Source organism: Cajanus cajan, chromosome 10 (assembly GCF_000230855.2).
Source record: "Cajanus cajan strain Asha chromosome 10, NIPB_CcT2T_4, whole genome shotgun sequence".
Taxonomy (NCBI): Eukaryota; Viridiplantae; Streptophyta; class Magnoliopsida; order Fabales; family Fabaceae; genus Cajanus; species Cajanus cajan.
The window spans coordinates 25,874,009-25,896,055 of NC_138526.1; the positions used below are offsets into that span (position 1 = coordinate 25,874,009).

Below are 22,047 nucleotides of genomic sequence, written 5' to 3' on the forward strand. Positions count from 1 at the left end.
TTTGCTTACAATGAACCCTAGGAAAACCACATGATCCACACAAAAAGTACATTTTTCAAGATTTGCAAATAATTGGTTTTCCCTAAGGATCATCATAACTTCTCTAAGATGTCTTAAATGATCATCTTGAGACCTACTATAGATTAATATATCATCAAAATAAACAACAACAAATTTTCCTATACATTCTCTCAAGACATGATTCATAAGCCTCATGAAGGTACTTGGTGCATTAGTTAAACCAAAAGGCATAACTAACCACTCATACAATCCAAATTTGGTCTTAAAAGCAGTTTTCCACTCATCACCCTTTTTAATTCTTATTTGGTGATAACCACTTTTAAGATCAATTTTAGAAAATATGGAAGCACCATGTAACTCATCAAGCATATCATCAAGTCTAGGGATTGGGTGCCTGTACTTGATTGTGATATTGTTAATGGCCCTACAATCACAACACATTCTCCATTTTCCATCTTTCTTGGGCACTAACAATACAGGCACAGCACAGGGACTCAAACTCTTTTGTACCCAACCCTTATTCAATAATTCATTGACTTGATTCTCGATCTCCTTAGTTTCTTGAGGATTTGTCCTATAGGCTGGTCTATTGGGTAGACTAGCCCCAGGTACAAAATCAATTTGATGTTCTATACTCCTAAAAGGAGGAAGGCCTTGTGGACCTTCACTAGGGAATATATCATCAAATTCTTTTAATAAATGAGAAACTTGAGGAGATAAAGAACTAATTTCAATGCTTAAATTATGACACTGAAGCATACCTTTACAAAGAAGAATGTAAGAAGGTTTTTCAACAATTAAAGTTTCTTTTAAAGGTTCTTGTTGAATTCCTTCTTTTAGAAAAGATTTCTCTTCATCCTTCTTTGAAAACTTATGCTTCTTTTCCTTCTTTTCTTTTTTTTTATTCAAGTTTTTTTTTTCTTCTTCTCTTTTCTTTTTCATTTGTACTTGATCCTCTATCACTTGTGAAGGAGACAAAGGATGAAGTACAAATTTCTTTTCTTTATGAGTGAAAGTAATTTCATTGGTAAGGCCATTGTGCATGGTTTTCTTGTCAAATTGCCATGGCCTTCCCAACAAAATATGGCAAGCTTCCATTGGAACTATGTCACAAACCACTTGGTCTTCATAGTTACCAATAGAGAACTTGACTTTCACTTGTTGATTAACATTAATATCCCCATCTTCATTAATCCAATGAAGTTGATATGGTTTCGGATGAGGAATAATAGTAAGACCAAGCTTCTCCACCAACCTTGTGCTACAACAGTTGCAACAAGACCCACTATCCACAATGAGAGAACAAGCATTGTTTAAAATTTTACACCTTGTGTGAAAAATGTTCTCCCTTTGTGAAAGATGGGACTCATGAGGTTGGCTTCCTAGTAGCCTTCTAATCATGAGAAGTTGACCATCACAAGGATATGCACTTTCAATGGAATGGTCTTCCTCACTTGATTCACTATCACTTGAAGTAGTGGAACTAGATTCATCAACACTACTATAAATGTCTTGCCCCTTCAAAATCATCACCTTTTTAGTTGGGCATTGAGAGGCTATGTGTCCTCTCCCAAGACACTTAAAGCATTTGATATCACTAGTTTTGCTACTAGAAGTGACAATATTTTTATTTTTCTCATTTTCTTTTTCTTTTTCTTTTTCTTTGCCAAATTTCTTAGAGGAATCAAAGTGACCCTCCCTCTTGTAGTCTTTCTTAACATAAGAGCTAGATTGAGTTTTACCTTTAAAAGAGGATTTTCTCAAATTTTGTTGTTCCACCCTTATACAAAGTTGGACCAAGTCATCAAGGTCCCTATAAGGGAGTAACTCAACTCTATCTCTTATGTCAAAATTAAGACCACTTAGAAATCTAGCAATGGTCAATCTTTCTTCTTCCCTTATCCCAGCCCTCATGAGATATAACTCCATCTTTTGCCTATACTCCTCAACACTCATACCCTTTTGTTGGAGCCTTTGGAGCTTATCCATAAGCTCCCTACTATAATAGGAAGGTATATGCCTTCTTCTCATAACACTCCTTAACTCATTCCAATAAGTGATGGGAGGATCATTATGAAGTCTTCTCTCTCTTTCCAAGGATGTCCACCAATACATGGCTTGTCCTTGAAAAGCTAGGGTGGCTAAGGGAACTTTTCTTTCCTCACCTACTTTATGACAAGTGAAGATTTGCTCCACTTTCATCTCCCAATCTAAGTAGGTGTCCACATTATCTTTTCCATGAAAGTAAGGGAGATCAACCCTTGATTCCCTCACTTTGTGTTCTTTAATGACTCTCCTAGGTGTTGGTTGATAGTAAGCATCCATATGCATACTACCATCATTATCTTGGCTTTGAGAATCATTGGAGCTCTTGGTTGAGCTCCTAGAAGAACCTTTTGGACTTTTATTTTTATTTAATCTTTTCAAAAGTTTTTCTTCCCTTTGCTTAATCTTTTGGATTTCTTGTTCCAAAGCCATGATTTGTACTTCTTTTTCAAGTTTCTCTTTTTGTTTTTGAAGCATCTCATCATTTTTCCAAAGTTTTAGTGCTTCAACCTCCTTGACAATTCTTTCAAAACTTTTAGGAGTATCAAAGTCACTACTACCTTGAGAATGATGACTCATGGTTAAGCAAAAAGAATTTGTATGCTATGCAAAAAGTTATAAAATGTTTTTGGTATTTCTAGGAATGAAAAATAGCACTTGGAAGTCTAAGTGTACAAGTTGCACTATCAAGGGAGGTGAGCTACAAAGAGCCACTTAATAACCAAGCCTTTTCAAGTGGAAATCACTAAACTCCTTTGTGGTATTTCCAATTCCCCAAAACTTTTCACAAAAATTTTGAATGCTTTTTTTTTTTCACAAATTGTTTCTTTTGACTCTTAAACTAAGCGTGAACAAATAAACTACACAATTCTAGACGTTTCAAGGCAGCAAAAATTAAACAATTAAGGACAAGAAACTTAAAGGAAGCAAGAACAAGTAGCTAGTCGGATAACCCTAAGTGGAAGCTTGAAACATATGAAATTTCCAAGCCACTTCCACTAGTACTACACGTGAGATGCTATCAAGGATGTAGATATACCTGACCAGCTTCTTAATACTCCCTCCAAGCTTTACAAATTGGTTTAAAATACAAAAGATTTGGCAAAAATGTAAACTAGCCTAGGAAAACAATAAAGTGGCGGCTTTGGCAACCAATTAGTGACGGATTGTTGTCCAAATTTTCCCACACTTAATCAAGTGTTTAATCCGCCACTAATCCTTCAAAATAATGCTCCTGGACCTGCAAAAGAAACACAACAAAGAGGTTAATGTGGCTGCCTCACAAGGTGAAGGGATTGGTCACTCAAGTGAAGGAAGTTTAGGAGAAATTTTGGTCACTAATTTAGGTCAAATTTTTAGGTCTTAGTGTCCAAACTTTTCCTACTCTTTGTTGAGCAATGCTTGATCCTTGAACAAGGATTTGAGGCCACTTCCAGCACAGGGAATTTAAAGAAAGAAAACTAGACAAGCAACAAAGCACAATTTGGAAAGCTTATACCAAAATTAAGAGTAATATGTGTATATGACAAGACTCAAAGAAGTTCAACAAGTAAAACTGGAAAATTAAGACTCCAAAATGAAGCTAGCACTCAGTTAGAATGAATCCTAGATAGGTACTAGAGTAGATGAAGAAAACAAAAAAAATTTGAAAGCAATTGGACAAGTATAGCAAAAGTAGTAGCCAAAACAATAACAAGGAACCAAATGAATTTTCACCAATGTACACCTCTCGGCTTTTGTATTTTAAATTGTCTTATATTTTTTTTTTTTAATTCTTTCTTTTTCCAGTATCAAATTAAGATTCCAGAGAGTGTTTTTGCCTTTTATTTCAAATTTTTCTAAGGTTCCAAGCTATGGAAAACGAGAATACAAATCAGCCAAAAATTAGGTCAAATTTCAAGTGAGAATGATAAACTAGTGCACTAGTTTTAGGTTTTGGTTTGGATTCTTTTTGAACTATTTTGCTTTTCAACTTTTAGGTCTTTTAGGCTCTGTTTTAAACTCTGTTTTCCAGCCTCTTAATCATCATTTTTTTTTTTAAATTGAATCCACAAGAAGAGTGCACTAGAAGTAGGATTACACTTGAAATTTTGAGTCACAAAATGTTTAGAAGATTTTCAAGAGAATGTGATTTGAAAACTTAAAGAACACAATGGAAACCTAACTCTAAGGAAACTTGCTAGGACTAATAGCAAATCATGAACACAATAAGGTAAAAGAAAAAGCACATATAGGAGGCAAAAGAGACACAAATCCGAGAGCAAAATATGAGACAAAATTCAAAACAAAACAAGGTTAAACATGCTATTCAAGGAATTTGCAACATATAAGGATTAAACACAACTTCTAAGACAAAACATAGATTCAACACCAAAATCTAAATGCAATGCATGAGGTCCAATCACGGACACATACAAGGAATGGAGAGACTCAAAAAAATCAAAATAGCACAAGCAAATAGTTCCTAAACAAGTTGATTGAAGAAGAAATTCAAAGACAATCAACCAATGGATCTATGAACACAAGAACTTCAAAATATAGATCCGAAAATTGAAAAACTCAAACAAGACAAAACAAGAACACACAAACACAAAACGAACACAAAATTTTGAAGAACACTTATCTCCTTGAAGACCTTGCTCTGATACCAAAATTGATGGAGAAGACTAGGAGAAGTGAAGTAAGGTCTCCTCCTTGAATCCGCCAATGCTAGGATCTTCTTCAAAGGAGATTAGAAACCGTGATGAAGAACACTTGAAGACAATAGAAACTCGGATCTAGGTTTCCTAAGCTATGGAGGGAAGTATCCAAGCTCAAGAAGCAATGGATTACTCACTTCAAAGAGAGGAAGAAGAAGATGAACTCCTAAGGTTTTGAGGTGAGTAATCTTGGTGGCTTTGAAGGGGAGAAACTCGGCCAAAGGCTCTCAAATTTCTATTCAATATTCAAAGTCAGTACAATAAATGAGAGGAGGGAAACATATAGCATCCGAATTTGAGGAGAACACTTGGCGCCACATGATTGGTCACATGTTGGCGCCAAGATTTGAATTTAAATTCAAATTTGAATTCAAACCTTGTGTCACATGCTCATGACCGGTCATGTAGAGCTAAATGAGAGATTAGGTTGAATTTAGAGTGAATTTAGGGTTGCATTTCGGTGTCACACTTGTGCAACCAAGGTGGTGCCAAAAGTGTGACCTAAATGCAACTTAAATTCATCCTAAATTTGACCTAATTTGTCCTAATTCAAATGAACTATTAAACCTCCTTAAACCCTAAACTAATGACCAAAATACAATGGTCTAAAATCAATAGGAAATATTACAAGGAAAATAATGAGCCCAATATTGGGTACCAAAAGCCCAAAGGCCCATGAAACCCAAAACTAGGCCCAACTAGCCTAAACCCTAATCTATGGTCAAAATACAAGACCAACATGAAAATAGATTCCTAAACTAAGAAAGTACAATTAAACATGGTGTATAATCAATTAAGCCCAAGTAAGAAGCACCCTAGGCCCACCAAGCCCATTGGGCCCACTAAGCTCTGAAGCAGTCAAATCTTCAAGTAACCTCCTGGCCATAGCTCTAGTGGTTGGGCCTTTAGCCCATGCTCTTCCATCACTCAAGGACCCTTCGGGAAAAAATTTCGACACAGACACCCCAGCGCTCCACCACGAGTCAATGTCCTCTGAGGCGCTCAAATGATCTAACCTTACCACCGCGTTTCCTTTCTGGAAGCGCTGGGCGAGGTACTGGGTCCTGGGAGGCCCCCTCGACGAGCCAGTCGATGGCGCTGACAACACCGGGGTGGGCCTCAGAACTTCAGTGCATGGCCCCTCCCCGCGAGCCTCGGCAGAAGCAGGGGCAGATGCTCCCCGCTCCACACGAGAAGCACCGACCCCCGGCAACTCCGAGCTCGGAGTCTCCAAGATCTCGGCGGCCCTACTCGCCTGCAAAAAGAACAACAAAAACATTCCTTTAAAGCAAAAGCCAGGCAGAAAACCAAAGCATAAAAATAAGACCTTAGGAAACACAGCATACCTCAGCAGTCAGGACCACCTTGGCAGCCTGAGCAACAGGCTCAGCAGCCCGGGCCACCTCCTCAGTGGCCACTTGGGGAGCCTCCCCAGGCGAAGGACTCCCAGAGAGGTCGACTGCATCAGCATCTACAGCCTTGGAGGTCACTTCCTCCACTTCGCGAGGGGCAGAGGTCCCCCCGACCTCTCTCTCGCCCCTCTTTCTCTTTCGATTAACCTTAAGGGGGGACATCTCCTCTTCAGGCTCGGGCACCTCAAGCTCAACGACATTGTAGCGATGTTTCAACTCTCGCCACTTGTTCCTCCCCATTATGCATGCAAACACAAAAAGCAAAACACATCAGCAAAAAAAGGGGTTGCAAACCCTAATAATCTAAAGAGGACGAAGTACTCACTCTCCAAGCCCCTCTCCTTGTGGGCCGAGGTCGCAAGTGACAAAATGAGCTTGCAATCCAGCAGACGAGGAAGCGCGGCAAGATTATCAACGGCGGCCGCCTCCGAGGCCGTCAACTTCAGGTTACCCAAACCGTGAAAACTAGACGGTTTGGGACACCAATAAAAAGGAAATTTTGGCAACCCGCCGAAATGGAACACCTCATCCTCCAAGGGGTCGACATCCACAAGAGCGACCCGGAAGAACTCTTGCTTATAATTTTTGTACGATTGGGCGTAAAGGGTAAACAAGCCCCCATCTCTACTCCCATTCAACGACAACATGCCGTAAGGCGGAACGCCCAGTTTCAATTGGTAGAAATGAAGAAAAACATGAAGGGACACCTCTATCCCTAGAACTGTACATAGGACCTGAAAATCCCTCAGAAAACCCCAGCTATTGGGGTGCAGCTGACAAGGAGCCGCATTAATGTAATTCAAAAAATCACACTCAAACTGAGTGAAAGGAAGACAGACACTCAGGTCCCGGAAGAGACACTGGTAGACATAGAAATGGGGAGGGTCAGAAGACCTCCCCATGTACACACCCTCACCGGCCGGACAGGGTTCGAGCTGGATCATCCGGGAAATGGAAGGCTCACAAATTCGATGCATCCTCTGAAATGCATTGACCTCCAGGAACGACCTGAACACACTTTGGGCCCCCCCATATCGCGCTTAACCCAGTCATAACCAGGGATGCCTGGCTCCAGGTCCTTGGGCGGAGGCGGGTCCTTCTTCTCGACAGTAGCCTTTCCAGTAGCCACCGCCTTGCCGCGCGCCTTGCCCCTGGCAGGCGCGGAAGAGCCAGCACCACTTCCACCAGCCATTAAAGAAAGAGGGAGACGCGAAAAAGATTTGGGGGAAAAAGAAAAAGGAAAACAGTAGAAAGGAAGTACCTGGTACTCCTCCTTAGAAAACAACCCTAACAACGAGTGGGTTACCGGAAACGGCGGCAAAAACAAGGAAAAAGGAGACGGAGGACAAACAGGAGCAAGAAGGCGAAGAGAACCAATGCGCACAAGAAGTTGAAAGAGTGAAAAATGAGTAAAGTGAAAAGGCAAGAGGCGCGAGAAAGAGAAAAAGGTCCTTCCCAAATTCAAAACGGCCACGACACGTGTCATCCTAGGGGCACGCCTGACAACACATTAATTGCAAGACCATCATTACATAACCGTCATTTCCCTTAACGCGCCACTCGCACGTCTCCAGGAAATGAACAGTTGTGACACATAGCGCCCCAACGAACAAACGTACGCGAAAGGTCACTTTCCCCCAGCGAGCTCGGTCTTAACTCCTTGACCTACGGTCTTCGGAGCTCGGGGGGCTAGTGTACTATCCGTACTGCAAAACCGAGCTCCGAGCTCGGCATCATAGCGCAAGATGACCTCGGGCACGCGCCAGGCGACGTCAGCTCGGCATTTAAGTGAATCGTAATTGATTCCCGAGGATCTCGTCCTAGATGAGATCCGTTATCTAATCACGTTATATCTTATCTCAGGCCCAAGGCCCAAAGCAACCCTAAATCACACTAAGGTACGTGCATTACATATACGAGACTCATACTCATACAAACCCTAACTTTGGCATCGGAGTCTCTTTTGCAGGTACCACCCCCATCTTGGAGCATCAACGTACCAGTGAAGGAGGCTCATCGATCTTACTTGGAGGATCATCCCTACGGCAGATATCCGGTAAGAACAGCAGGAAACTTTCCTGCGAATTTTTTTCGCAAGAAATTTCGCAGGAAAATTTCCTGCGAATTTTAAAATTTGCAAAAAAGTATTATCCACGAAGGTATTACCTGCAGATAAAATTTCACAGGAAAATTTGCAGGAACAACGTTTCCTGCGAATTTTTATAAAAAATTTGCAGAAAAAGTTGCATGTAATAAGAGAAATTCTAGTAGTGTGCTTGAATGAATGATTAATTTCAGTTTTAAAATTGTAATTATATGATTTGAGATTTTCGTGGGTTCCTATGGGAAACCCTATGAGAAATAGACAAATTTTGCATGTTATCTAAATATAAATGTATAATTTGATATCTCTATGGGTTCCTACGGGAAACCCTATGAGAAACAGACAAAATGCAAATGTTTTTTGTTTTATCTCCTGAGTTTTCTGTTGTGTTCTTTGATGTTTGCGGAGTGTAAATATGTGTTTATAATTTTAAAAATAGACATGTTTTAATATGGATTAAAGTGCTCTGCGAAAATGGTGAATGACATGTGATAATGTGATATGACAATGAAATGTGATAATGTGATATGAGAATGCATAGAGTATTGATTGACATGCATCATATGCATAAATGTTTTTTAAGGGTACGATATGGAATACACCGCCAGAGAAGGCCCCCTAGTGTAAAAGCTTTGGGGATTAGTCCTTAGGGATAGCTCGGTTTGTAAGTCCAAATCTCGCCCATTGTGTGCATGGGATGTATCTTGCGCGACTTAGCTATCCCGACGAGACTCTGGTAGTATGTCCTTCTAGTGAGAGTGCGCAGAGGGTGTGACCTGACATGTACTCCTAGACTACTCTTCGTGTATTGCTAGCGGCAATATGCCATGTGATATGTTACTGGCGCCACATGCATGATAAAATGTAGTCTATGTCCATACATGTGCATTTTAATGTTATATGAAAAATTGATATGTCTTGGATGAGTGAAATGTGATGTTATTATTAATTTATCTATGTTAAACATGTTTTGTTTGTGTTTGGCTATATCCGGCGTATATTTCTACACCGTGAGCTAGAGTGAGATGTTTCTCACTCCCTTTTCTCGTGTTTTTTTTCCTTGACTGTTATACAGGTAATTTTCAGCATGAGGTTGAGGATGTTGGTGATGAAGCTTAGACTTCAATGTTAGGATTTGCTCTGATAGAACATGTGATATCAGGATATAGATAGGATAGATTAGAATGTTTTATTAAATTATTTAGGGAGACCTTATATTATTTCTTTGTAATTTTCGCTGAGTAAGATACTGTTTAAGTTATGGATGTGGTACCCTCTATTTAAACATGTTTGACATTTCAATTTTGAGAAAAAAATTATGTTATTTAAATTGTGTTATTTGTATTATGGTATGTGGGATAGAGGGTATCACATTAAGTGGTATCAGAGCAGGTCGATCCAATCGGCCGTGAGTTATATACTTATCATGATTTTGTTGTGTACTCTGACAGTGTTTGTTTGGTGTGTACTTTGATGATGCTTTGCTTGATAATGATGATGATGTTCTCCTTGTGTTGATATTATTGAGTTTTATACTGTTAGATTATATTGTAATTAGAGGAATGATAGATAGTGTTAGCTAATATCATTATGACTGTTCTTTTTTATTCTTATGATTGCTTATTTGTTTGATACTTCTTGCTTATGTAAGAAGTAGTGGATGGGTGGTATCACTCGTGTTGTGAGCATATGTGTAAGTAATAGTAGACGAGATATTGTGTTAATCAACTAGAAACTATTGGGACCTTAGATCTGGTTGAGACATTGATTTGTCGAGTGTATTGAGAGTTTATGGTTGATGGAGTTTCTAAAATCTATAGTTGTAGCGATTGAATCCTAAGAGGTTATATGTAGAGAATTGGAGTTGAGTGTTCTCAATGAAAGGTTGAAAGGTCAGTGATTTTCTTGAGTTTTGGTGCTTAAATGTTAACCTTTATGGTTTAGGTAGCATGTGAGTTTTATTTTCTAAGTCTTTTGTATTGAATATGTGAGTTGTTTTGGTTTAGGATTGTAGTGGGAAGCTTGAATATGAATTTGAGGTGTGAGTTTGGAAGGGTTGAGGTATTTTTGTGGGATGTTAGTACACTATTGTTGTCTGGTGCAGAGGATATTTTCACTGCAGTTTTGTTGTGCTAGTATGAGTGCTTTATTGACAGATTTAGATTTTATGGTCTTCATAAAAGTTGTAGCCTTGGACGTTATCTTTCCAATGGAACTGGAATCAGGTAAAACGGAGGTATAGAACTCCAGTTATGGTTGTTTTAGTGAACAAAGGTCTAGCTGTAAGCGCTGAATATATCTGCTACGGGTTTTGAAATGTTTAGCTAAGAAGATGATCTTTTAAGAATCTCATTTCTTCATAGGAGTTGCAGCTTATTCTCTTAGCTTTCTTTTAAGATAGGTTTGAGATCATTTGGATGAGTATAACTCTCTAGGTATCATTTTCTTTGACAGTTGTTGAAGGGATATGTATGGTGTTATGATATTTTTGAGTTGTTAGGCAATGCAAGGATAAAAACTAATGTTGTCATGATGTTTTGAGATGTTGTAATGTGGATTGAGAGGTTGTTTAAGGTTGTATGATGCTATGTGGTAAAAGTGATTCATGTACATGCAATATGGAGTAAATGGGGATTGATTCGTACATGCTTAAGGATGATATATATCGAATGTTTGAAGTAGGTGTTCTAAGATGATTTGTTATGTGTGTATGTTGATACGAGGATTAATTAGTGGATGTTTGTGTGTTTAGTAAGGTTGACTTCAAGGTGTGATATCATCAAATTGGAGTTGAGAGTAAGGATTTATCCAGACAGCTTTAGACTAAGTTATCTAAGTATGATTTTTGATTGTATAAGACATGTTTTTCTAGGTCCTGTAATTTTAGTGGAGGTATAATGTAGATCTATCTAAGGTAGAAGTTGTACTTAAGTGGGAGATACCAAAGTCAGTTAGTGAGGTTAAGAGTTTTCTTAGATTAGCTTATTATTATAGGAGAATTATTGAGGAAATTTCTAAGATTGCATTACCTTTGACTAGATTAACTAGGAAGAGTGTTGTCTTTGTGTGGGATAGTGTAAGAGTAATTTCCAAGCTCTTAAGAAAAGATTGACTAGTGTTAATACTACTAGATTTTAGTAAGTCTTTTGTGGTACATAGTGGTGCTTCTAAGATGGGTTTGGGTGGAGTGTTGATGCAAGAAGGAAAGGTAGTAGCTTATGTTTCTAGGCAATTGAAAATTCACGAGAGGAATTACCTTATCTATGACCTTAAGATAGCGGTTATGATATTTACACTAAGATTTGGAGACACTACCTATATGATTCTAAGCTTGAGGTATTTAGTGATCTTTAGAGCCTTAAATATCTTTTGACCAAAGGAGATAGTTGGAATTTCTTAAGAACTAGGATTTTAATCTTAGTTGTTATCTAGGTAAAGCCAATGTGGTGACCGATGCTTTGAGTAGGAAACATTTATATTCATCTTCCCTTATGATTAGAAAGATGAATCTGTTGGCTCAATTTAAGGATTTAAGTTTGACTTGTGAGATTACTCCTAGTGGTACGAGACTAGGCATGACTCGAGTAGTAGTGGATTATCGAAGGAAAATTGGAGAAGCACAATTAGATGATTCATTTTGGTGGCAAAATAATGTGAGGCTATAAGACAAGATAGTGAAGGGAAATTTACTTTGGATATAGATGGAGTGGTAAGACTTAGAGACCAAGTATGTATACCTAGTGAACTCACGTTTAAGTGCTTGATCTTTGGAGAGGGTCATAGAAGTAAAGATAATATAGTAGTAGATGTCTTGTGTAGAAAGACTTTTCACCTACCGTCTTTGATGATTTAAAGGTTGGATTTGATTGAAGAGTTTAGAGACTTAAGCTTGATGTGTGAGCTTACCCTTAGAAGCATTGAATTGAGTATGTCGAAAGTGACTAGTGAATTAATGGATGGGATTAGAGAAACCTAGGAGTTTGATCCTTTCTTAGTGAACCACGTGGAAAGGATTGGTAGGGGTATAGATAGGCCTTTACGAGTGGGAGTTGATGGTGTTTTGGGGTTTAGTGAGGATCTATGTGCCTAGTAATCTTGAATTTAGGAAGATGATCTTAGAGGGAGGACATAAGAGTATTCTTAGCATTCATTTAAGAGCTACTAAGATGTATCAAAGTGGCGTAGCGGAAGCATGGTGGCCTAAGATGAAGAGAGGAGTAGAGGAATTTGTGTACTCGTGTGTAGTATGCCAGAAGTCTAAGGTGGAACACTAGAAGTCTTTAAGATTTTTATAGCCTTTAGACGTCCTAGTTGGGAAGTGAGCTTTTATATCTATGAACTTAGTTGTAGTTTGGCTTGACATGCTTAAGAAATTTGATCTTATTTGGTTAGTGGATAGACTCACCAAGGTGGCTCACCTTACCCTTGTTGATATTAGATATTCTTTCGAGAGATTGATAGGGATGTACTTAGTGAGGTAGTAAGGTTACACGAGATTTTCTACTAGTATAGTTTTTGATGGGGAATATTTAAGAAAGTGCTGCATGAAAATTAGAAAGCAAGATGCAAAAAGTCTACCCATTTTTGTTATAGGTAAATTTCGGGGACGAAATTTCAAAAAGGAGGGGAAAATTGTAACATCCCAAATTTTTTACTAATATAATAGTTAATTATTGTTTATTTTTATATTTATGGAGGTTATTTTCTTATACATATTTTAATGGATTTTATAGAATGCTTTAAAGGTTTTTAATAATTATGAGTATTTTAATAATAAATATTTATGAGAATTATTTTGGATAATATTGTGATTTTTTTAGTAGCCCAAAACGGGCCATTCCAGGCTACTAAAATGGCCTAAAAAGACTAGGTTGGAACGGGTCATTCCAACACATGATTCTTTGAGTAAACCTCGAACCCGGAACGGGCCGTTCCGATTTGGGAACGGACCGTTCCAAATGTGGTCGTTGTGAGTTGAAACTCATATCCATAACGGGTCGTTCTGATTATGGAACGGACCGTTCCAAATGTGAATTTTGGACATGAAGTATGAGTCCAGAACGGGCCATTCCAGATTTGAAACGGGTTGTTCTAGCGACTACTGATGCCTATAAATAGAACGTTTTAGCACTCCAAAAAGACATTTTTTCACTTCTGACCTCTTTTCTTCTATACTCTCTGAAGACCAAGGGGAACTCAGAGGAGGAGATCAGCAAGATCCTGTTTTGGTTTTAGCTCCTACTTATCGAGGTAAGGGGGGAGTGAGAAACCTTGCTTTGGGTGTGGGAATGTATGTTGGGTAGTGGGATTGGCCTCCAATCTTGTGTTTGTTGTATGCTCATGTATGAAGAGGTTTCCCCAATTATATCTGTTTCATCTATTGTTCCTTTTGTATGTAATTAATTGTATGAATTGCTTGAATGAATGATTAATTTCAGTTTTAAAATTGTAATTATATGATTTGAGATTTTCGTGGGTTCCTATGGGAAATCCTATGAAAAATAGACAAATTTTGCATGTTATCTAAATATAAATGTATAATTTGAGATCTCTATGGGTTCCTACGGGAAACCCTATGAGAAACAGGCAAAATGCAAATGTTTTCTGTTTTATCTCCTGAGTTTTCTATTATGTTCCTTGATATTTGCGGAGTGTAAATATGTGTTTAATTTTAAAAATAAACATGTTTTACTCATAACTATGTGTTGGAAGGTCTCGTTTCAATATATCCTTTATAGGCTATTTTAGTAGTGTGGAACGACCCGTTCCAGTTTGGGAACGGCCTGTTCTGGGCTACTAAAAATCAAAATATTAACCGAAAATGATTTTCATAAATATTTATTATTAAAATACTAATAATTATTAAAAACCTTTAAAGCATTCTATAAAACCCATTAAAATAACTATAAGAAAATAACCTCCATAAATATAAAAATAAATAGTAATTAACTATTATACTAGTAGAAAATTCGGGATGTTACAACATGCACATTCATTTATCATGCAATGATGTCATGGACTCAACTCATAAATGCATGCATGTGGTACCAGTCACATATCTCATGCACACAAACAGCGTTATCCCCTAGGACTCCTCCAAGATGTTTCACACTTGGAGGGTTTTCCCTAATGATATACTCCATATCGTATCCCGTCACATAAATGCATGATGCATGTCACACATTCACAAATTCATAGACTCAACATTTCATATATCATATCACATCATGTCTCATGTCACTTGCTCACATTTCGCATTTCTCATAGTCATACTCATAAGATCATCATTTGGAGATTCTTGTCCTCATCATACTCATAAAAATATATACACCACTTGCATCAACACCATAATAAGACAATTCTCACACCATTAGCACCTTCAAACATAGCTTAAAACTTATCTATTTTCGAAATTATCAGTTCCTCATAGGTTTCTCGTAGGGACCCACAGAGCACCATAATTCATATCAAAACTTATCTATTTTTGAAATTAAACACATATTCACACTTAGCAAAAATCAAGGAACACTATAAAAAACTCAAACATCAAAACAGAAAACATTCATATTTTTCCTGTTTCTCATAGGGTTTCCCGTAGGAATTCATAGAGCACTCTAATCCATATTAAAATATATATGCAAACTCAAAATTAAACATACATTCATGCTCAGTAACTATCAGAGGACACAATAGAAAACTTAGAAGCTAAAACATAAAATATTCAAAATTTGTCTGTTTCTCATAAGGTTTCTTGCAAGAACACATAGAGCACTCTAATTCATATCAAATCATATCCAAACTCAAAATTAAACATACATTTATGTCCAGAGAACACAACAAAAAACTTAGAAAACCAAAACAAAAAATATTCAAAAATTGTCTGTTTCTCATAAGAATGTTTTCTGTTTTGATATTTGAGTTTTTTGTTGTGTTCTTTGATGTTTGCTGAGTGTGAATATGTGTTTAATTTCAAAAAGAGGGTTTCTCGCAAAAATTCATAAAGCATTCTAATTCATATCAAAACTTAGCTATTTTTGAAATTGAATACATATTTACATTTAGAATCACACACGAAATGTAGTAGAACAATTAGAAAGCAAAACAAAAAACTTTTAAAAAGTGTTTGTTCTTATATGCATATATCAGGCAAGGGATTGAAAGTCAATTATTTCCACACCCCGAGTGAGGTTTCTCACTCCCCCTTACCTTGTTAATTGGAAGATGAAGCACGAGCAGAGTTCGATTATTCCTCTCCTGATTCTTCTTGTTCTTCATAGCACATAACAGAGAGCACGTAATAAGGAATGAGAAGTGAGAGCGTGAAATGAGAAAAATATAATAATAATAATAAACAAAAGACTAACACACCCTTCCTTCCCTTCTCATAAAACAATTAAAATAATTAAAACATATTTCCTACTTTTTAATAAATAACATAAACATAACTCTTATTAAAATATATTTTCGTAAAAATACATTCCATATCAATTAATCAAAATACTAATTAAAAATCATGTTTTATATTTTAAATAAAGCTCATATAAAATAGATAAATAATATAAAATATACTTATCCATTTTAGTAAAAACAACATATGTTTTATATAAAAAATAAAGCTCATATCAAATAGCTAAATAATATTAAATATTATTCTAATAAACACATAAAAATATTAAAATAAATACTACGTATTATGAATAAAATATATTTCATAAAAGTTAATTATTTATCACTAATCAAAATAATCATTATAAATCATGTCTCATAAATAAGATAAAACTCATATAATTAATTAAATAATATCAAAACTCTAAAATAAATACATTAAATATTAAAATAATTTTAAAAATATTATTTATATAAAGTATAAAAAATTAGAGTGTTACATTGTTTGGTGTTCATAATAAGATAAAATATGATGTGAGAGCAGAATAAAATAAGAATAAGATAAATTTTAATTTAATTTAATGTTTGATGTACATTATGATAAAAAAATTTGGATAAAATTATTATATGATATTTTTTCTTCTTTTTATTCTCTCCAACTAAATAAAAGAGAACATATCATGATCCGTGTTTTCTTTCCTTCTTATTTTTTTCCATCTAACCAAACATATCATAATAAAGGATTAATAAAAGACTTAAATATATTTAGTTCTTATAAGATGAAAAAAAAATATTTTTATTTTTTTAAAATAATTTCTTTGTTTTTCATCCCACTAAAATATAACAATATTATTGTTTTTAGTTTTCACTATTATGTAACTATTTTTAACTACTTATTTGTTTATTAAAAAGTCAAGTGACCATATGAGTTGTTATCCACAACTATTAGTTATACCATGTTAGTATGTTACACTTTTAAAAGGTTTCATAAATCCTTAAAATAAATATTATTTATATACCTTAAAATTATTGATAGGAATAAAAAAAATAATGATTTTAGAGAGATAATTTTTTAAAAAAAAATATTAAAATCATTGATAAGGATAAAAAAAATATTTGATTTGTAGAAACTAAAATAATGTTTACAAATTTTAAAAAGATATAAAAAAAATTACATGTTGAAATCAAAACTTGGTTAATTTCCATAAATATTTAAACCTCAATAAACACTAAAGGTTCAATATAGTTTTTGTAAAATAAAATGAAAAAATTGATAAAATCTTAGTCTGATTGCAGATTTGCACATCTATATCTATTATAAAAAAGATATTAGAAGATGTAATCACTTTTTAATGGAATATTATATCCTCCCAATGTTTAAAAAAAAAAATATTGACCGTATAATTATTCTGTAACAGAAATAGAAAACCCTACTCCACCTTTATATATTTTGGTTTGGACTATACTCAGTACATCTTTGAACACTTGGTTGCTGGCAAAGAAGATGAAGAGGAACGTCTTTTTCCCTATTGAGTTGATCACAAATATTCTGTTAAGGCTACCAGTCAAATCTCTCTTGCGTTCCAAATGTGTTTGTAAGTTATGGTTTTTTCTTATTTCCAATCCTCAATTTACTAAATCTCATTTTGACTTAGCCGCTGCACCCACTCATAGACTTTTAAATTTTGTTACCAATAATGAATTTAGCTCTATAGACATGGAGACACCATTTCATGATAATTCTGCCAAAGTAGTGTTCAATATTCCTCTTCCATCACTGCCTTATTGCGAGGTAAACATTGTGGGTTCTTGTGGAGGATTTATACTTTTGGAAGCCAACGCAGAAAGGGATGTTTTAAATTTTGTAATATGGAATCCGTCAACGGGTATTCAGAAACAAATTAAATATCATGGATTGATGCTACAGCCATATTGGTTGAGGAAATTAGAATTTATGTCCGTGGCTCCACCACTATATGGGGTTGCGTATGACTCATCAAGTGATGACTATGTGATAGTGGTTACAACATTTGCTCTACAACGCACGGTGGTTGATTTTTTCTCTCTCAGAACCAATTCATGGAGCACGAGTTTCATGATTGTATTATCTTGATGGTGAAGAATTCAGATACGGAGAGTTTTTGAATGGAGCTCTTCATTGGTTGGTTAAGTCGATAAACCGTGTTGATGTGATTATTGCGTTTGATATGAGAGAAAAGAGGTTATCAGAGATTCCAGTGCCACGTGATTTAGGCATTGCATTTACGAGACAAATATATCCTTTGAAGGGAATAGGTGAGTGTCTGTGTTTTTGTTTCAGTTCCGTATTTGATGGGAGAAAGCTTGAAATGTGGGTGATGAAGGAATACAAAGTGGAGTCATCTTGGATCAAGTTATTTGTTCTATCCACTCATCGTGCACGCGTGACCCCTCTAAATTACCCGATAAGTTTGACAAAAAATGGGGAAATTTTGGTATTAAATGTCGATAAAATGTTGTTGAGACTTAACTACAAAGGTGAGGTGCTTGAGTATTGTGACTACACTGACAAACTTGGTTTTGGACGTTGTACTTTGTATAGAGAAAGTTTGCTATCACTCCCCGGGGACTATTAGAAACCAAGTGAAGACGAACAACAGTAATGATACACAAAAAGAAAGAATCTGCAATGCTTTTCTGTTCAATATGGGTAATGAAAGATGTGGTCATATACATGATTTCATTCCTCAGCTTATTTTGATCTTGATTGTTTCAAACCTATTAGAAGGGATGGGGGTTGAATGACTTGAAACTATTTAAGTTGGATTGAATTTGTCTTGCTTGTCATTGGTTTAATTATTAGTATTGATATTGATGTAGAACTTGGTTATTTTTTCCATTCATATTTTTTCTTCCTATGTCCGGAGTTTCTTTTTGTTGAATAAACTAATTGTTTGATTTTCTTAAAGTGAAAATTTAAGCGTGCCTTTATTCTAAATACGAATGAGTTTACAATGTAATTTAATTTGCACAGCAAAGACAGGTTCCAAGTTCTAAATATTGCTGTGAAAACTGTGGTATAGTAAAATTTTTATAGATGCAAAGCAACTATAGAAAGCAATCAATGAATGCAATATATATCGAGAAATAACAACCTTGGTCAATATAAAAAATCAACCAAGTATCCATATGAATTTTAACCAAGATCAAGAAGCTCTTGATTCATGATTCTTTTACATATGAATTATGTTGAATTTAAGGACCATTTCATTGATGGAAAAACGTGTTGAACCATAAAGCAAACATTGACACTTTTTCATTCAGTCCATGCTAATAGTATCTTTTCATTCAGTCCAAAGCAAACAGTGTATCCATCAGTGCACTTAAAATGTGTCCAAACCGTGTAAAGTAGCCCTTCACCTTGACTTCATTCCTTCCAAATGCCATGCACATATGTACAGAATGCCTACAAAACTCTAAAACTACAGTCTATCTGGCTGCAGCCCTACTGTTATGAGTTTGGTATCATAAACATAATCAGTTCATTCTAGAGGCTTGTGAGCAATCTCAGTCAGCATCTGCAAACATGCAAACTGACTTGGTTCGGGGCGATATAGCTCAGTTGGTAGAGCACTATAGAAATCACATCATTGATCATACTCTCAGACTATCAATAAACAATTCATCAAGGTCCCTATTGAAAAACTTGCTGAAATACTCTGCATGTGTCAATTTCTTGAATATAGCTGCATTTCCTTCTCCTATAAGCTTGTCAGAAGGTCCAATAGCCATGTGAGGGCTTGGATAGCAGAATGTCACTATTGAAAACCTCCCCTTCAACTTATTTACTACAGCTCTATGCTCAGGTGCTTTGTATATCCCATTGCTCATCACCTGCATAATGGAAAAACAACCAACACACTCAAGCTTTTTGTTTTAATTTTTGATTAAATAGGGTATGCACTCCAAGTGTTACATCTAGAGTCTGTTTGAATACAAATAAAAAAAAATTTGAGAATTTTTCTATTGAAAATAAATAACTTTTTTTAGTAGAGAAACCTCTCAAACACTTTTAATTTATATCTAAATAGACTCCTAGTTACTAACTGTTGTGTTTGGTAAGTTTATTGTTTTTTATTTTTCACAATAACTATCTTACGAATCATACGAATAATGATTTCTGATCAGTGTAAATTTTTTCCTTGACTAAATCTCATTTTTCAAATCACAAAATGTGATGGCAATTCTAGATCACATATAATGCAACAATGCTATTGCTATATCCATTTAATTGATCGGTAACAAACCTGCAATCATCTATCTGAGGTTGAATGTGCTGCCTAACGAGTCACAATTAAGTACTAACCTCAATAATTTGGCCAATGTTTGCAACAATGGCCCCTTCTATAGGTTCAACATTGACCCATTTTTTATCTTTGAGGAACTGCAACCCTGGAAAATCAGCACAATCAAGCAAAAGAGTGATCCCGGAATTGTCAGCATGGGGCACAATCCCAAGTACCCTTTCAGGCTCTGGACAGGGTGGGTAGCAATTCATCCTTATTTCATATAGTCCTTCTCGGAAACTTTCTGATATCTGTGTGTCTTGAAGCCCCAAAGACATAGTAATGAACTTCACAAGAGAAATTGTAACTTCCCTTATATCTTCAGAATATATCTCTAATGTTTCCCTGATAACCAAATGCAAAAGGACACCCTTACAAAAATTAGAATAGATATTTTGCATTGGAATCACTTTCCTAATAAAAACATGAGAGGAATGATATGACTATATGAGAAAGGAAACAAGAAAAATATTTGCCGAATCCTCTCCAGCACATTATATTAATGTGGAGCTATTATATAGAATAATTTTCTTGGCTAAGAGCTAATTTTTCTCTAAGTAGAGGCATTTCCTGACAGATAATGTCATAAACTGATAAATATCCTGACCTAAGGCAATTCTTTATTTGATTTATCAAAATATTCTACCACTAATTGAACCACAAGGGTTGGCCTAAGTTGTAGTAGTATACATAAAGTCTTAATTTTTAACCTTGGTGCTGGCATTTGATTCCGACTGATAAAAAAAAAATTCTAACACTAATTTGCATCAATATGCTCTTCAGTTTCGGGTACATAGTAATCATGTACCTAAACTCAGGAGGGTTTTGAGGCCACAAATCCGATTTTCTGTTCTGAATGGGGAGGCATTTGAGGAAGATCATGTCATTCCAATCCAACTTTTGGTCTGCAGAGGTTACAAATGCTTGGCCATAGCCTTCAAGACTTCCTGATCTCTGTGCCCATCTCTTCTTCTCTTGTAAAGGGAGCTCAAAAAATCTTTGAACTTGATTCCCCATATTCCTAAGAGATGTACTTGGAATACCATGATTTATCAACTGCAGGCAAAAAATGAAGAAAATCGAGTAAAAATGTTTTGATAATTAATCTCTCCCTTAACTCTAGCATGTCTTCAGCTCAATTAGCTTTCTAATACCCAACCAAAATGGGAAAAATACACAACTTTGGCTGATGTTCACTTTTCTAAGAATAAAAGTCCACGAATTAAGGATATTTTCCAGATTATTTTAAGAACCAGAAGTGAAAAGAAATTAGAGAACTGAAATTGTAGATTCAAAATATAAAATCAAATAGAAATACTTCAAGTTACATTATAGATATAGCTCGATCTAGCTATTTCATACAACTTCATAAATTGAGAATTAATTTTTACAACAACAAACAACTTGAGAAAATTCTGAATTTACTATTACCACAGCAGGAATGCCCAAAAGCATAAAAAATTTTGACACACATGAAGTAATTGAAAACAAGAATTAATAACTAGTGTCTATGTGGTACCTGAAAAACACCCCAGTCTTTGCATGCAAGGTGAAGCTTTTGAAGCTCGTGTTGTTGTGTGTCTGCGTTGACCAACTTGGCCATGTCTATGAAGGGTACATGAAGAGATGGATCAAAAGGGTAGGTGGCAATGATGTCATCCCCATCTTGATCTCTTATGTACCTTGCTGGCACTCTCTCTGGCCGTTGAGATGCTAACTCTTGAACACTTGGAACTGAAAGTGATGATTTCAGGTTCGCTGGTGTTGAATCCATTGCCTAAGGTCCTTCCCTTTGTTACAGTCGAAGGAGAAGATAAATATGCCAACTCACCACCGTATTGTAACTTTTAAGTCCCTTTTGAACAAATTAAGTTTTGGGTTAACATTGTGTCTTTTTGTCTTTTCTGGTTATTGTGTTCATTTTATTTTAAGAAAAAAAAAATCTCGTGACAAATGAAAAAAAAAACTTATTGATATGATTTGATAAAAGAAATAAATAGAGACATTACTAGAATTTCTCTTATTACATGTAACTTTTTTGTGAATTTTGTATT

The 22,047-nt window shown here is 35.7% G+C and overlaps 1 protein-coding gene across 1 annotated transcript; it reads right to left on the reverse strand.

The window, feature by feature from the left end:
* Window positions 1-18,760: 18,760 nt before the first annotated feature.
* On the reverse strand, window positions 18,761-21,838 carry LOC109802325 (protein SRG1). The gene is made up of 4 exons (XM_020363642.3): window positions 21,513-21,838; window positions 20,802-21,049; window positions 20,014-20,338; window positions 18,761-19,541 (listed from the first exon to the last, which is right to left on the reverse strand). Exons 1-4 carry the CDS (start codon window positions 21,765-21,767, stop codon window positions 19,302-19,304), a joined length of 1,068 nt encoding a protein of 355 aa, XP_020219231.1. The 5' UTR covers window positions 21,768-21,838; the 3' UTR covers window positions 18,761-19,301.
* Window positions 21,839-22,047: the final 209 nt, after the last annotated feature.

Bases quoted from the DNA above. Each gene is read 5' to 3' on its own strand.
- LOC109802325 (XM_020363642.3), bottom strand. From the start codon at position 21,767: ATGGATTCAACACCAGCGAACCTGAAATCATCACTTTCAGTTCCAAGT. The intron at 21,050-21,512 runs GTACCACATAGA...TTTTGCCTGCAG, and splicing joins AAGACTGGGGTGTTTTTCAG to TTGATAAATCATGGTATTCC. The intron at 19,542-20,013 runs GTTAGTACTTAA...TCCATTATGCAG, and splicing joins ACATTGGCCAAATTATTGAG to GTGATGAGCAATGGGATATA.